We start from the raw sequence: 15,170 nt of genomic DNA, 5'->3' as shown, positions 1-15,170 counted from the left end.
GAGTCTTTGCTTTGGCCCCTGCAGCACCTCTAGTGATCAGCAGAGGCCTGGGCAGATAGGAGGTGCTCACTAAATGTTGAATGAATGAAAGGAAAAGGGCATTAGCAAATAACCTACATAAATGGGCAACTTTTGCAAAGGGGCAGCTTCAGGAGACATGGGGTGCCTACCTGGGGAGAACATAAAGTTTTTAAAAGATGCTTTGTTAAGAAAAATAGTTGCCACTGGGTGCTTGGGTCCACAGTGCTTATCACACTAGGAGATCTCTAAACAAGGCTTCTTACCACTTCCATCTTCCTGATGAAATTGAACTTAATTGAGATCAAGTTGCTACCACCACCATCACCACCATACCACCCACCATTTCCTCTTCCTACCTGGAGAGGAAACAGTACAGAAGTCTGGGTGTTAGAGAAAAATACTTAGCCAAAAGTTGCTGAAAGCTAAAAAATACGATTTTATCCTAATTTACAGGTTTTTTTCAGAAGTAATTTTCCTATTGAATTAATCAGTGGAAACTCATCCCACAACTGCTCTCTTTTAAAAAAAAGGAGGGAAACACATTTAGCTGAGAGCAGCAGTTTGCATTATTTTAAACCCAATGGTTTTGTACTTTGTTGACAAAGGTCCTTGGTTTGAACTCTTCTCAAAAAAGAAAGTATATATAGATATAGCTCCAGATCCGTGTGTGTGTGTGTTTCTCTCTCTGTCTTTCTCTTTCTCTTTGGCTCTATCCATGGCTTGATCTCTCCACTCACATACGTACATACATAGTATTCTGAAACCATTTGGGACCTGTCCATTACCTATTGGAGACTATGTCACTTCTAAAGGACTAAATGAGCTGAAACATCTAAAGCATTAGAACAGTGTCTGGAATATAGTAATCCCTTAATAGATACATCTTGTTGTTATCACTCATGTGTAAAACATCATTTTGCCCCGTGGAGTAAACAATTATTGGTGTCTCCCTGGAGCAACCCCTCCTCCTAACACCATTGCTAACTTTGCTAGGGGCTCCAGCTGGGACACAGCGCTCCAAGGGTCTCTCGTGTTTCTGCACATCTTCTGAGCAGAGGCATTGACTTGACATTTTTTTCTAGACTATCCTTTCCAGGATGTTTGTAACAAACTCCCTTGGAAGACAGAGATAACCTCTCCCTCCAGAGCAGAAGGGCGGGATTGTTTGCTGTCCAATATCGTAAAGATAAGGTCTCCCTCAGAGGCAAAGCTTGGTCAGGTTTACACAGATACTATAAAAGATTGGGGCTTCCTATGTTCAGGGTTTTTTTTCTTTGGCTTTGATGCAAACCCACTGTGTGCATAGCATCACATGGGCCCACCTTTGCATTGCCCCTGGGACTTGAGGGATGTGAGGAAATGATGCAAAGATGAAACATAAGCTGCTTGCGAGGCTGTAAGAAAAGCCCCCTGACTGTGCAGGAGAGTTGACATGACAGGCCTGACTAATCTCCCTAGAAAGTCCTGCTTGCAAGGTTGGCTTTGGTGCTTGGATAGGAATTTGGATTTGAGGAGGGTTTTCACCATCCCCAGAGTTGGTAAGAATGGTGCAGGGCCTAAACTGTTTGTACAAATGATGTGATTCATGCTGGATGCCTGCTCTCCTTTGGAGAGTCTGGAATTTTGGTCCACGCCACACAGAGGCTGCCTGCATGATCAGCCCCAGTGAAGACCCTGGGGGCCAGGCTCTCAAGAGTTTCCCTAACCGGCAACATTGCCCATGTGTTTGTCACAGCTCGCTGCTGGAGGAATTAAGGGTGTCCTGTGTGACCTCTGGGAGGGGACTCTCAGCACCTTGAGCCTGGTTTCCTTGCTACTTCACCCCCCGCCACCTGTGCGCTTTCCCTTTGTCGATTTTGCTTTGTCTCCTCTCACCGTGATGGCTCAGAGCTGTGAGCACAGCTATATGTGGGAACCTGTGAATCCTCCTATCGAATCACTGGACCTCGTCTTGGGGACCCTGACATAGCCTCTGACCTCAGTCTCGTGTCTTCTCTCAGCATTCATGAAGTTGTCACAGGCTAACTTGTGAATTTGAAGTAGGAGAAAATCTCAGACATGTCACAGTTCTTGTCAGATCCATCCCCTTACCTCTCTCGGGACACATGGGAGTGTGTGTGTGTGCGCGCGCGCGCGTGTGTTTGCGTGCATGTGTGTGTGTGTGTGTTTGCGTGCATGTGTGTGTGTGTGCGTGTGTGTGTAGGGGTGAATTCCAGGTCTAGGACAACTTGGGTATTACATGCCCTTCTCATCATGGAGCTTTCAGGGGCAGGCATCTGATCTAAACTAGTCCAAGCAAAAATCAAGACTCTTCCCCATTGGCCACAAACCAAGAAGGACATAACTCAGGGCAGCCACCCTGCAACCATGAGAGTTAACACAGAGAGAGTGGGACTGAGAAATTGGGCCTTGATGATTCTGCTGGAGGACCCAAAATCAGCTGTTCTTTTTAAAAATTTTTTAAATTAAAAAAATGTTTTATACAGCAGGTTCTTATTAGTTATCTATTTTATACATATTAGTGTATACATGTCAATCCCAATCTCCCAGTTCATCCCCCCCACCACTTTCCCCCCTTGGTGTCCATACGTTTGTTCTCTACATCTGTGGCTCTATTTCTGCCTTGCAAAACGGTTCATCTGTACCATTTTTCTAGATCCCACATACATGCATTAATATACGATATTTGTTTTTCTCTTTCTGACTTATTTCACTCTGTATAACAGTCTCTAAGTCCATCCACGTCTCTGCAAATGACCCAATTTCGTTCCTTTTTATGGCTGAGTAATATTCCATTGTATATATGTACCACACCTTCTTTATCCATTTGTCTGTTGATGGGCATTTTGGTTGCTTCCATGACCTGGCTATTGTAAATAGTGCTCCAATGAACATTGGGGTGCACGTGTCTTTTGAGTTATGGTTTTCTCTGGGTATATGCCCAATAGTGGGATTCCTAAAACCAGCTGTTCTTGAAGCCAGCCTGCCCCTGGATTAATTTAAGATACTTGAGTCAATAAATTCCCTTTATTGCTTAAGAGAGCATGGATATGGTTTTTGATCCCTTGTAACAGAAGGAGTCGTAGCTGATACAGATCACAGCTGCTCCCAGAATGTGGCTCTCTCCATTCTAGTGTAGGGAACCAAGCCTCACAAAGACGGGGTCCTTCTTTAGGGACCCTGAGACTAACTCAATGAAAATAATTAGTCTTTTGGCAGTCAACAATTTAAAAGAGCTTACTAAGTAGCAGGTAGGAACCGGAGCTAGTACCATTTCAGGTGATTTCCAGACTGGAGATGCCTAGTGGCTGAGGTGCACGTAGGAGATGTGAAGACTTGAAGTGATGATGTAACCATAGCAACGTAAGCTAAAGCCCCAGCTACAAGGAGAGGAAGAGGAGGTGGTTTGACTTGCAGGGGTGGTGGGGGGAGCTCTGGGCCCCTCTCAGATCTGTGCCCAGCGATAAGGATCCTGTTTATACCACACTTCCTGGCTTTGCTTTTCCTGAGCTAGCCTTGCGCGTGCGAACTTGGCCTCTTCTGTAGCTCCTTGAACACTTTGGGGAGAAGCGTTTAAATGACACAAGTAAACATGTTGCTTTGGTACCAGAACCCAAGTGACACGGATCAAAGACTTTTCCAAAGAAAAGATTGCTACAAAGGATGTTGCAATTCATGACTGTATTTACATAATATTATAAATGGTAACACATTTGAGACCACTGAGGTGTAAACCTTTTATGATCCCACATACTGAATTTATCAACACAGAACCTATAATGTACAAAATAAATTAATAGGGAACCCAACAGAACATGTTATGTTGCAAATTTACTGCTACTTATAACATGCCTGTTTTACTAGGTTCAGACAAAATAGCAATATATATATATATATGTATTTTTTTTGGTGTAAGATGCAGATACATAATTTGTACCAATCTCACAGAATTAGTTTAATCCAAAATGAAAAACTTATTATATTTTCTATCAGATGCAACAGAAATTGTTTGAAAATAATCTCTCCCCGCTTCTCCTACTTATTTTCTCCCTAGCAGCTAATACATTGTGTATGTATTTCTTCATCATTTGTCTGTCTCCCCATTAGATTGTAAGCTCCTTGAGGGCAAAGCCTCAGTCTGATTCAGGGCTATATGCCCAGAACCTAGAATCTGACATATAATAGGTCCCCAATAAGTAAGGACTGAATGACTGAGTTTAAAACAGGCACACATTTAGCCAATATAAAAGTTGATTTCTGTAACTTCATTTCACACACTGGCCCTACATGATAGGCTAAAAACTTTGGTCCTTAGTTCACACCTGATTCTCTTCCCTGACTCTCTGTGGGATAAGCCAATGTCCTGGGGTTGCTCAGCCACTTGGTAATACTGGGTTTGGGCACCACGGCTGTTGCCACCCCTTGGTGTATCCCCAGGCTGGCTTTTCCCAGAGCACAGACTTGCACAGGTTGTGGGTGTGAAGCTGAAGCGAAGAAGTTAACACGGAGAAGGAAGGAGGAAGGAGGCTCATTCCAACATCCCCCTGAATTGCTGCGTGTGCCGCTCCAGCTTCTTGGCCTCAGCCTGGAGGTGCTGCAGGGCGGCGGGGCTGGGATGCTGGAGTACGGCGTGCTTGGTGGCCAGCGCCAGGTCCTTGAGCAGGCTGCAGAGGCGGCTGCTGCCGCGCAAGATCTCGTTGCGCACGTCCCTCTCCTGGGTCTCCTGGCACAGCGTGTCCACCAGCTTCTGCCCGACCATGATGACTAGCTTGCTCTGTGCGATGAAGATCTCGGGGGGCTGGCCGTTGCCGAGACTGCTGTGCAACACGCCGATGGCTTTGAAGAGCGCCCCGAAATAGAGGCGGCAGTGTTCAGAAAGGCGGATTTTCTTCTCAGGATTCTGCTGACTCAAAGGTCGGGGGCAAAGGGAGCTAGGATTCTAGAGAAGAGAAAGGAAACAATGGATAAGAGAGAGATTCGATCGACAGGCTGTGGTTGTCTCTCTTTTCCTGTTTTTGCTCAATTTGCTAGACTTTTTGTAAGAAAAAGTACAGTTTTGTTTGGGAAGCCCCACAGTGCAACATTTGCCTAAGAAATTAATGTTAAGGTTTTCAAAGCACTGTTACATATAAATTATCTCTCAGGTATATAATTTTATATATTGCATTATATACATAAAATCATTCATATTAGATACATATAAAATCGTATTCAATCCGCTCTACAAACTGTTAGAAACCCATTCTAAGAAACTCGTTGACAATGACTAAATTTATAACTTAAAAAAAAATGCAGAAAACTTGATGGTGAGATTTAAAAATTTACTCAAAGAACAGGTTTTAAAGCATTTAAAAAACCCTTCCTAGTTCCAGTATCAGAGGTAAATCTGAATCCCCCAAATTTCCAGAAGAAATAAAAATATACTGACTTACCTGCTTTAAGATTAAAATATTTATCTTACTTGCTAATTAAAGTTTTATTTAAAGTTTACTTTCATGAATTTTATTTTCTGGAATGTGGAACCAAAGCCCGTTCACTGTTGAAAGATTCTCAGCATCAAACTTAGTGGAAATCCTACTCCAGGTAATAATCAAACACACTGCTATATTTAAATTGGATAACCAACAAGGACCTACTGTACAGCATGGGGAACTCTGCTCAATATTATATAACAACCTAAATAGGAAAAGAATTTGAAAAAGAATAGATACATGTATATGTATAACTGAATCACTTTGTATACACCTGAAACTAACACAACATTTTTATCAACTATACTCTAATATAAAATAAAAAGTTAAAAAAAAAAGCCCCTTTGTTAGGTTATAGGTGAGGAGACTGAGGCTTCCGGAAGAGAAGAGGCTGCCTAGGGTCACTCTACTAGCAAAATAAAGATCTGGAGCTCTTAGCCTAGTCAGCAAGTCTGAAACTCTCATTCTTTCTATTAAACTGTGCACTCTTATCAACCTACGGTCTTAAAACATCCAGCTCAGAAGCACTCAGACAGTGTTATAGTCTGACTGTGTCTCCCCAAAATTCATATCATGAAACTCTACCCCTCAGTGTGAAGTTATTGGGAGATGGGGCCTTTGGGAGGTGACCAGCATTAGATGAGATCATGTGGGTGGGGCCCCCAGGAATGGGGTTAGTGCGCTTCCAAGGGTTGCCCGAGAGCTTGCTTCCACCCTCTGCTCTCTGCCAGGTGAGGATACAATGAGAAGTGGGCAGTCTGCAGCCTGGAAGAGGGCTCTCACCAGAATCTGACCCTGCTAGCACCCTGGTCTTGGATTCCTAGCCTCTAGGACTGTGAGAAATACATTTCTATTGTCTATAAGCCACCCAGTCTATGGTACTTTGTTGTAGCAGCACAAACAGATTAAGATAGACAGGTAAAGGGAAGAAAAGCCTGGGGTGTTGGTTGAGATGGGCTCTCGGGGGGCAGGGAGCATGAGAAGAATGCGTCAGAGGCTAGAAATGAGGAGCAACCATCTGGACGTTGGAATGTTGGCATCTTGGCTTGGGAGTATTACCTGTAGGTAAACAAAAATGTACTATGATTTTTATTCTGGGCTGTTGGAAATCTCTATTTTTGGTTGTCACATTGACCAGGGAACACTACAGGCTACCAGTGGACAGGGGGCTAGGGATGCTGAACAGTCCATCCCACGCAGTGAAGAACTGCCCACCTGATGGTCAGTGGTCCCCCTGCCACCCCCACTGAGAAGCAGTCAGTCTAAAGCAGGGTTTTTCCAAGGGTGATCCTTGGACCTCCAGCACCTGGGAACTTGTTAGAAAAGAAAATTCTCAGGCCCTTCCCTAGACCTACTGAATCAGAAACTCTGGGGTGGGGTCTAGCCCTCTGGGTTTTAACAAGCTCTATAGGAAACTATGACACACTCTCAGGTTTTAGAACCACTGGTCCAAGGCATACTTCGTGCTGAACAAAATAGCATGACTTTTAGTCATCTGACAGGCCCCAAGTTTTGGGTTTGGGGTTTGCAGAACGAAGCATCAGGACGCCTGGGTTATTATCTTAGTTGGCCTCTGAGAAGGCAAACAATCTTGTCCACATCATTGGATATCTCTGTCCCTTCTCGCCCATGCTGCCCTTCCCACCCCCCATCAGCCAGGAGGTTGAATGGGTTCATTGGTTCCCAGGCTTCAGTGATTCAAAGAAAACCTTCACACATTACGCCCTTTCCATCTTCCTCTTAACTTCGGTCAGCTACATCCTTGTTTTTAAGTGATCAGCTGTTTTTACTTAAGTTAAAACTTTTTAAATCGGTAAATGGAAAACTACTATCCTTTGCCACTAATAGGAGGTAAGCAAAGAAAAATAAGTACAATGATAACATTTTTGATTTAAAAAAAAAAGGAAGAAGATCAAATGTCAGAGAGGTGTTGAAGATACACAGGCCCCAAACCAAAATGTTTTTTCTGTTGTAATCAGAAACATTAAAAGGGAATGTCAAACAGATACACGCACAGAGGGAAGATCAAGTGAAGACACAGGGAGAAGACAACCATGTACAAGCCAAGGAAAGACACCGGAGGAGAAACGAACCCTGATCTTGGATTTCTAGCCTCCAGAATTGTGAGAAAATGAATTTCTATTGTTTAAGCCAAAGGGGAAAAAATGTCAACAAGAATGTGAGTCCGTGTGACTTCATGCCATGTCAGTATCTCCTGTGATAAATTTGCAGAGCACCTAGAATTATTTCACTGATGGTTAAAGGACCATGGTCCACGTTTTGGGGCTCATTGGACTTGCTCATCCCCAGGGTTCCTTCTATTATAAAAAAGGAAGAACCGTCACAAAACCAAGTCTCCTCCCATGTGGGTCAGGGCTGTAATCCTGAATTATTCACAGCAGGAAACATCTTGGGGATGAAGCCTATTAGTCCATCAGAAGTATTGGAGAGTCAGCATCATCGCTTACCTGGGTTTCTAAGTCTTTGTTTTCATCCAACCTTTGTTCCAAGATGGGTGTTTCTTTATCTTCTAGGTTAGGCAACTCCTGAAACATAAAATCCCTTCAAATTACCAACTGGAATGGTCTTTATACTATTATATAGCTGTTTAAGTCCACTTTATAACTTGGGCATTCCTCGTTATGTTTTTGTTGATGGTTCTACCTAGTAATGACTTTTTCCAACAAAGGAGACTTCAGCAGCCCGAGGGCTGAATTTTGCCTACCAACATGGCCTAATATAATGACACACAATTTTATTGGGAAACGAAAAATAACCAAATTTCCAGCTTCTCTAGAGTGTGTTAAAGCTCTTGCACCTCCAGGCATGTCAGCAGAAAACCAAGACTGGGGCTGAAAGCACTGAGTTATCTCCGTGACACAGGCCCCAGGTTACCTGCTGCATTTCTTGCAACTTGGAATTCTCTCTCTTTTTCTTTTTTGGCTGCGTTGGGTCTTCCTTGCCACGTGTGGGCTTTCTCTAGCTGCAGCGAGCGGGGGCTACTCTTCGTTGCGGTGCACAGGCTTCTCATTGCAGTGGCTTGTTGCGGAGCACGGGCTCTTGGTGCGTGGGCTCTAGAGCGCAGGCTCAGTAGCTGTGGCACACGGACTTAGCTGCTCTGAGGCATGTGGGATCTTCCCAGACCAGGGCTCGAACCCGTGTCTCCTGCACTGGCAGGCTGATTCTTAACCACTGTGCCACCAGGGAAGCCCTGCAACTTGCAATTCTTGAACTAAGGGTCTCTTTCTATAGTGTCTAGACTCATGGAGCAAAGTATTCCTAAGAGTAACTAGAGTCTGGAGGCTGCTAGGACCATGCACAACTTGGAAGAGTGTTTACAGTTCCTCTTCTGTTTCTAAGAAACACACTGACAATGACTAAATTTACAACTGTGAAAAATGCAAAGAAACTTGATGATGAGATGAAAAATTTTGTTCAAAGAACAGGTTTCACAAGGTTTTCAAAATCCTTTCTAATCCTAGCATCAGAGGTAAGCCCAAAACCCCAATTTTCCAGAAGATATCCTGTCTGCCTTAATATTAAGATACATATCTTACTTCTTACTAAGAGCTCACCTAGAATTTTACTTCCATGAATTTTATTTTCTGGAAAATGGAACCCTTATCTCCCCAAAGACGATAAAACAGATTCTCATCATCTAACTTACTGGTGACCACTCCAGATAAAAATGGAAAGTCCCCTTATAGTATACCACTCTGAACTCACCTGTTCACAAACATCTGTCCTATTTTTCTTTAATAGTTCAGGAGGGTGTTTGCTTTCCCTTTGTTTCTGAAAAGAAGCATTCCTTTGGTATGATTCAATCTCCTTTTGGGGAAGCCAGATGGATTTTGCAAGCTTAAATTCTGCATTTGGGGTCAATTGCATGGGGTCTTCCTTTTCACAGTTCGGCTTGAAAAGGAGTCTCCCGTTGGCAATGACGAGGGAGGCGAACCTCTTGATGTCTTCTGGAACCATCCGCGCCGTCAGGACAAATCTCTCCAGGTCATCCAGGCTGTTTTGGACTTTGTTGGTCACAAGGACTTCCAGGGACCAATCGCAGCTCTCCAGACTTTCCTTTGTTTCAAGCAGGATTTGGTAGGAGTTGGAGATTGTCTGTAGCTGATCCCTAATTTTGGCCTGAAGTTTACTGTCGGTGAGGTTACAGGCGGTCCCACGGACGCCGCAGGCGAAATCCAGAAATTCTCTCAAGGATTCCTCTATGCGGTCGGCAGCCCTGCGGATCGCGTGGATATTGGCCTCCAGGTAGTCTCGGAACCTCCACTGCCTACTGACGAAGAGCAAGAGGCCCGCGACAGAGTTGTCCACCTTGTGCTGCAGAGCTGTGACTGTCTCTTTGGCCAAGTCCAGGTCCAAGGGGAGCTCTTTGGCTGACTCCTCCGAGAAGGAGCTAGAAGAGTGGCTAGACGTGGAGGAGCATGAGGAAAGGACGCTGGCTCTGCTGTCAGAACTGGAAACGGACAAGCCGTCTGGCTCAGGAGACGGCGATGCTGCCCGTCCGGAGAACCATGAGGAATTATGGTCCATGGAATTCTCTGAAGGCCCATCGGCTTTTCCCAGCTCTTTCCCAGCCTGAGGGACACTTAGCACTGCTTTAGGGACGTCGTAAATGTTCAGCCTGGTGTTCTTCTGTTCCACTCGGGAGATCAGAAAGCTTGCAGGGACCTTGTAGCTGACACCTTCATCCAAAGGGAATGCATCCCTGGGTGGTGGAAAGCTATGAGAAGGAATCTCTGGAAGGCTGAGTTTTTTCTGCATGGGCACGTTTTTCTGCGGGTGTGGACTGAGGGTCCTTGCTCTGCTGTTCTGAGGGCTGTGAAAACTGGACATGTACCTGGGGAGAGCATGGTGCCCCGATTTTTCCACAAAGCTGCTTAGAGATGCGTTTCTTACATCAGCCTTTTCCGGAGACACTGGCGTGTCATAAATCCATTCGGATTTCTGAGGGCTTGGCAACGTGTTGCAGCTGCCTCTCCTTAAGGCAATGCTTGACATCAGGGGAACACTCTGCCCCTGTGAAAAACCACACAAAGTCACCCAGTTTAGGAGCAATAAAAAGACAGTATGAGCGACTCAGGTGACACACGTGTATTACACTGAGGACCCACCAAGTGCTTGGCACTGTGCTTCTTAAAAATCTGATCAACACTCCCCACTCACGCTTCTTCTGTTGCTCCCCACTGCTGTTATCACTCAAGCCCTTCACAGTCGGGCTCCAACCTCCTTTTGAGCCTCCTTGCTCTCCGCTTCTGCCACCACCCTCCTTAAAAGTCCAGCTACCCTTGCTGTTTACCTTCCCCTGAACACAGAATGCTCTCTTGAACCACTATATTTAATTTTACCCAAACTGGTTCCTCTGCTCTAAATGTCTTCCCAACCCCTTGCTTTCTGTCTAACAAACTCCTATGCATCCTTTGTGAAACTGCTGAGTTGCCACCTTGGGCATAGGTACATTTATTTATACATGTGACAGAATCCAACGATAAACATGGATTACAGATTTCAAATTAAGGCACCTCCTTTTTATACAAATAAAAACCTACCTTGATGCAACATGTCTCCAAGGTATACAATAAGAAGAAGCATTTATCTAAAGTCTATTGAGCTCAAGGAACTTCCCTGGTGGCGCAGTGGTTAAGAATTCGCCTGCCAACGCAGGGGACACAGGTTCGAGCCCTGGTCCAGGAAGATCCCACATGCCGCGGAGCAACTAAGCCCGTGCGCCACAACTACTGAGCCTGTGCTCTGGAGCCCGTGAGCCATAACTACTGAAGCCCAAGAGCCACAACTACTGAAGCCCACGCGCCTAGAGCCCGTGCTCCGCAACAATAGAAACCACCGCAATGAGAAGCTGCGTACTGCAGCGAAGAGTAGCCCCCGCTCACCACAATTATAGAAAGCCCGCCTGCAGCAATAAATACCCAACACAGCCATAAATAAATAAGTAAATTAATTAATTAAAATAAATAAATAAAACAAAATAAAATAAAGTCTACTGAGCTCTTGCTCTGTGCCAAGCACTGTACTAGGTCTTTTGCAGGGATTATGTCAATTCTCACATAAGTTTGTAATAAGAAACGGAGGCATATGGAAGTTAAAGGATCTAAACCACGTAGCTTGTTCTGTTCCTGAATGCCATTGCAGTTACAAGTTTTGCCTCCAGTGAAGTAAGTTCTGCTGTGAGGGATTTGCATTCCTAATTTTTTTTTTTTTTCTTTTGCAGTACGTGGGCCTCTCACTGTTGTGGCCTCTCCTGTTGCGGAGCACAGGCTCCGGACGCGCAGGCTCAGCGGCCATGGCTCATGGGCCCAGATGCTCTGCGGCATGTGGGATCCTCCCAGACCGGGGCACGAACCCGTGTCCCCTGCATCGGCAGGCAGACTCTCAACCACTGCGCCACCAGGGAAGCCCTGCATTCCTAATTTTGACCAAGCAAACAACATTTCCCAGAGGCCATTCAGGTTTGCATAGCATCGGATCTCAGCGCCCGTCATACTTACGTTTGGTTGGCTGGCAGGGGGACCAAGTGCTGCTTTTTGGGGGCTGGGGAGGATGTCATATAGCTGCTGCTGCTTCCCTGGCTCCTGGAGAAAGACCACAAAGAAGGACAACATGAATTTTTCCCTCCTGATGGCTGCACATCACAAACTCTCTCCACTCCAGTGTTCCTTTTTTTTTCCAAATGAAAACACAAATCACTGAAGACTTGGGGGATTTCAGTCATGATGCTTTCATGGTGGAAGTGTGTGCTCTACTGGGTATATTTTCAACAATGGACTCTGTGCTTTAGAAAAGGTGACTTCTAGATCGAAGGTGGGGACAAACTATAGAGAGAATTAGCTGCAGCTGCAGTTAAAAACGGTAGTTCATTTCCTCTTGTTAGTTCACCTTAAGATTGAATTAAAGAAGAATAAATATAAGATTGGGACTTACTATGTCTTTTTCCTTTCTTGTTTTTCTCAGCAGAAATTTTCCTGTGCTTGTAAGTCATGTATTCATCCTGCAAATATTTACTGAGTGCCTACTAACGACTACACACTGAACCATATGACATATATACACCCAGTAATGAGCAAAAGACATGGCGCCTCTACAGATAATAGGCTTTTTTTGGGTGCAACAATTAGGAAATACATATTTTAGGATAAAAAAAACAGGTTCCATGTTCCAAAGCGAGGTGAGAGAGCACCAAAACAGGTTTTGCAAAGAAAAAGAGAAAAAGCTGGAATTTGGAGAGGGGGTATCTTTGGAGCGAGCTGGGCTGTGAGTGTCCTGCTCTCCCCTTCTCAGTGGGGGGAGGAAAGGATGCTTTTCACTCCCTTCAGGCAAAGTGGAAAGTGCCCCACGGAACCTTCCGAGATTTGAGCTGTGCCACCTGAGCTTGGGGTCATAGTGCACAATGTCTAACTCTGCTTGAGAAAAGTTAAAGGTGAGAATCTTCTGACAAAGCACAGGGTGGTGGCTGGGCTGAGGGGGTCTGTTCTCAGGGCGGGGACCAGGCGGAGCAATGGGAAGTGCCTGCCTTGGCATAACATTTAAAGGTGCACCAACAAACTCAGTGTCTAAGATAAATAATATTTTAATGCAATACACTTTAAAATCGCAATTGATGTGAAAAAATCGTGATGAACGAAATATCAACATTTTGAATAAAGAAATGATCCACAGGGCCGGGACGAGGGCGAGGCAAGTGAAGTAAGTCCTGCAAATGTGTCTTTGTTTAAAACTTTGGGGGAGAAAGTGCCACATTCTCCATACCCCACCCGCCCCCCAGTCCTGGCCCTGGGGTCCATTGCGGCTGAGGGAGCCCGTGCGTTCTCTGTGGACCAGACGTGGGCTGCATGGGAGCTGGAGCCAGGCCTAGAGGGTGAGAGCATCTCAGGAGGGTGAGGCTGGAGATGACCGGCTGCCTGGAGCTCAGGGAGGAACCTTCAGCCACCGGCCAGAGGAGAAGCATCTGCCCACCCTGTGCAACTTGCAGGTAAGAGATACCCAGCATGGGACTTCCCTGGTGGTCCAGTGATTAGGGCTCCAGACCCTCACTGCTGAGAGCCCAGGTTCAATCCCTGGTTGGGAACTAAGATCTCACAAGCCACGCAGCCAAAAAGAGAGAGAGAGAGAGAGAGAGAGAGAGAGAGATACCTGGCAATCGGGGGAGGCGGGGAGGGGTTGGCACTCGCAAAAATGTCCCCGAAGAGAAAGAATCAGCCTGCAGTGCTCACTGCCTCCATGGGGTAACACTGCACCATCCCTCCCACAGAACCAGGCACGCGGGACCTTTCCACCTCTGTCCTGCCTCCCTGCTTCCCCTCAGCCCCGCAGGAGCCTGAGGTCACCCAGTGAGAAGGAACCCGAGGTGGGGAACTAGCAGAGAATCCAGCCAGCCCTCCGTCCCTGCAGCAGGAGCCCAGGCCCTGCAAACAAGCTGAGAGAGCACGAGCTTTCGCTTTAAATATAGTAGGAACTTCGGGTATTGCCTGCACTGAACATTAAATTCCTCCATTGAGACTAATTATTACCTGTGAGGGACCAGGAAGTCACAGAGAAGGCCTGAATTTTTATTTAGACTAGAGCAGTGGCCTTTAGCCCTGGCTGTGCTCCAGAACCATCTGGGAGCGTTAAAATTACTGCTGCCCGGGGCCCACCCAGACCTCAAACATCAGCGCCCCTGAGTGTGGTTCCAGGATGCAGGCGTGGGTGAAGCACCCAGGCCATTCCGATGTGCACTGATGGGCAGGGGAGAACACAGCCACGGGGCAATTTTGATGGGCTGAGAAGTGAGTGAAGTTGTTTTCTGATTAAACGAAGCATGTCTTACAGAAGTGATGTACTAGTAACATTCAAATAAGTTTAAAAAAATCCCCAAACCTAAAATTTCCTCCCCCAGAGATAATCAATGTTAAGATAACCAATGATAATGTTAAGACTGTGATGTGGGACTTCCCTGGTGGCGCAATGGCTAAGAATCCACCTGCCAGTGCAGGGGACATGGGTTCGAGCCCTGGTCCAGGAAGATCCCACATGCCACGGAGCAGCTAAGCCCCTGCGCCACAACTACTGAAGCCCACACGCTCTAGGGCACATGTGCTGCAACTAATGAGCCCGTGTGCTGCAACTACTGAAGCTCACGTGCCTAGAGCCTGTGCTCCGCAACAAGAGAAGCCCTCCTGTTCACTGCAACTAGAGAAGGACTGCGCACAGCAACGAAGACCCAACGCAGCCAAAAAACAACAAAAAAGATGTATATCCTTCATGATATTATTACTTTTAAAAAGTGCAGGGGGGTGGAGTCAAGATGGCAGTGTGGGAAGACACCAAGTTAGCGTCTCCCCACAACTAGGGCACCTGCCGGCTGCTGGTGTGGGACCCTGATGCCCAAGGAGACGGGAGGAACCCCCAAGTGAACTGGTAGGACATGGGAGGACTGAGCGGGGAGAAGAAATGGGGGCCAGACAGGATTGGTGCCCCTGAGGCTGGGGAGACCAGGGGAGGCAGGCAGGAGGGCCTCTCCAAGAAGAGCGGGAGGGGAGTGAACGGTGATTACCCCTCCCACTGGGGCCGGAGAGCCTGCTGAGCTCCGCGGCTGGTAGCTGCCCCGCCAAAGCCCCCTCAAGGCCGCGTGGGTCCCAGGGGCAGAGGAGGGAGGCCAGGGAGATC

General features: G+C 46.3%; 1 protein-coding gene across 3 annotated transcripts in view; it reads right to left on the bottom strand.

Moving 5' to 3' along the window:
• Positions 1–3,687: 3,687 nt before the first annotated feature.
• CASS4 (Cas scaffold protein family member 4) overlaps positions 3,688–15,170 on the bottom strand; it is a 49,697-nt gene continuing 38,214 nt past the window's right edge. For all 3 annotated transcript variants that reach the window (XM_067708558.1, XM_067708557.1, XM_067708556.1), the window contains 4 exons: positions 12,014–12,097; positions 9,219–10,526; positions 7,961–8,038; positions 3,688–4,960 (listed from right to left, as the gene is read on the bottom strand). In XM_067708558.1, the coding sequence (XP_067564659.1) occupies positions 4,550–4,960; positions 7,961–8,038; positions 9,219–10,526; positions 12,014–12,097 (1,881 nt within the window). In that variant the 3' untranslated portion in view covers positions 3,688–4,549. The remainder of the gene's footprint in view (positions 4,961–7,960; positions 8,039–9,218; positions 10,527–12,013; positions 12,098–15,170) is intronic.

This window comes from Pseudorca crassidens, chromosome 15, assembly GCF_039906515.1.
Source record: "Pseudorca crassidens isolate mPseCra1 chromosome 15, mPseCra1.hap1, whole genome shotgun sequence".
NCBI lineage: Eukaryota > Metazoa > Chordata > Mammalia > Artiodactyla > Delphinidae > Pseudorca > Pseudorca crassidens.
The sequence above is the reverse complement of the archived record's forward strand: the minus strand, read 5'-3'. Positions and strand labels throughout refer to the sequence as shown.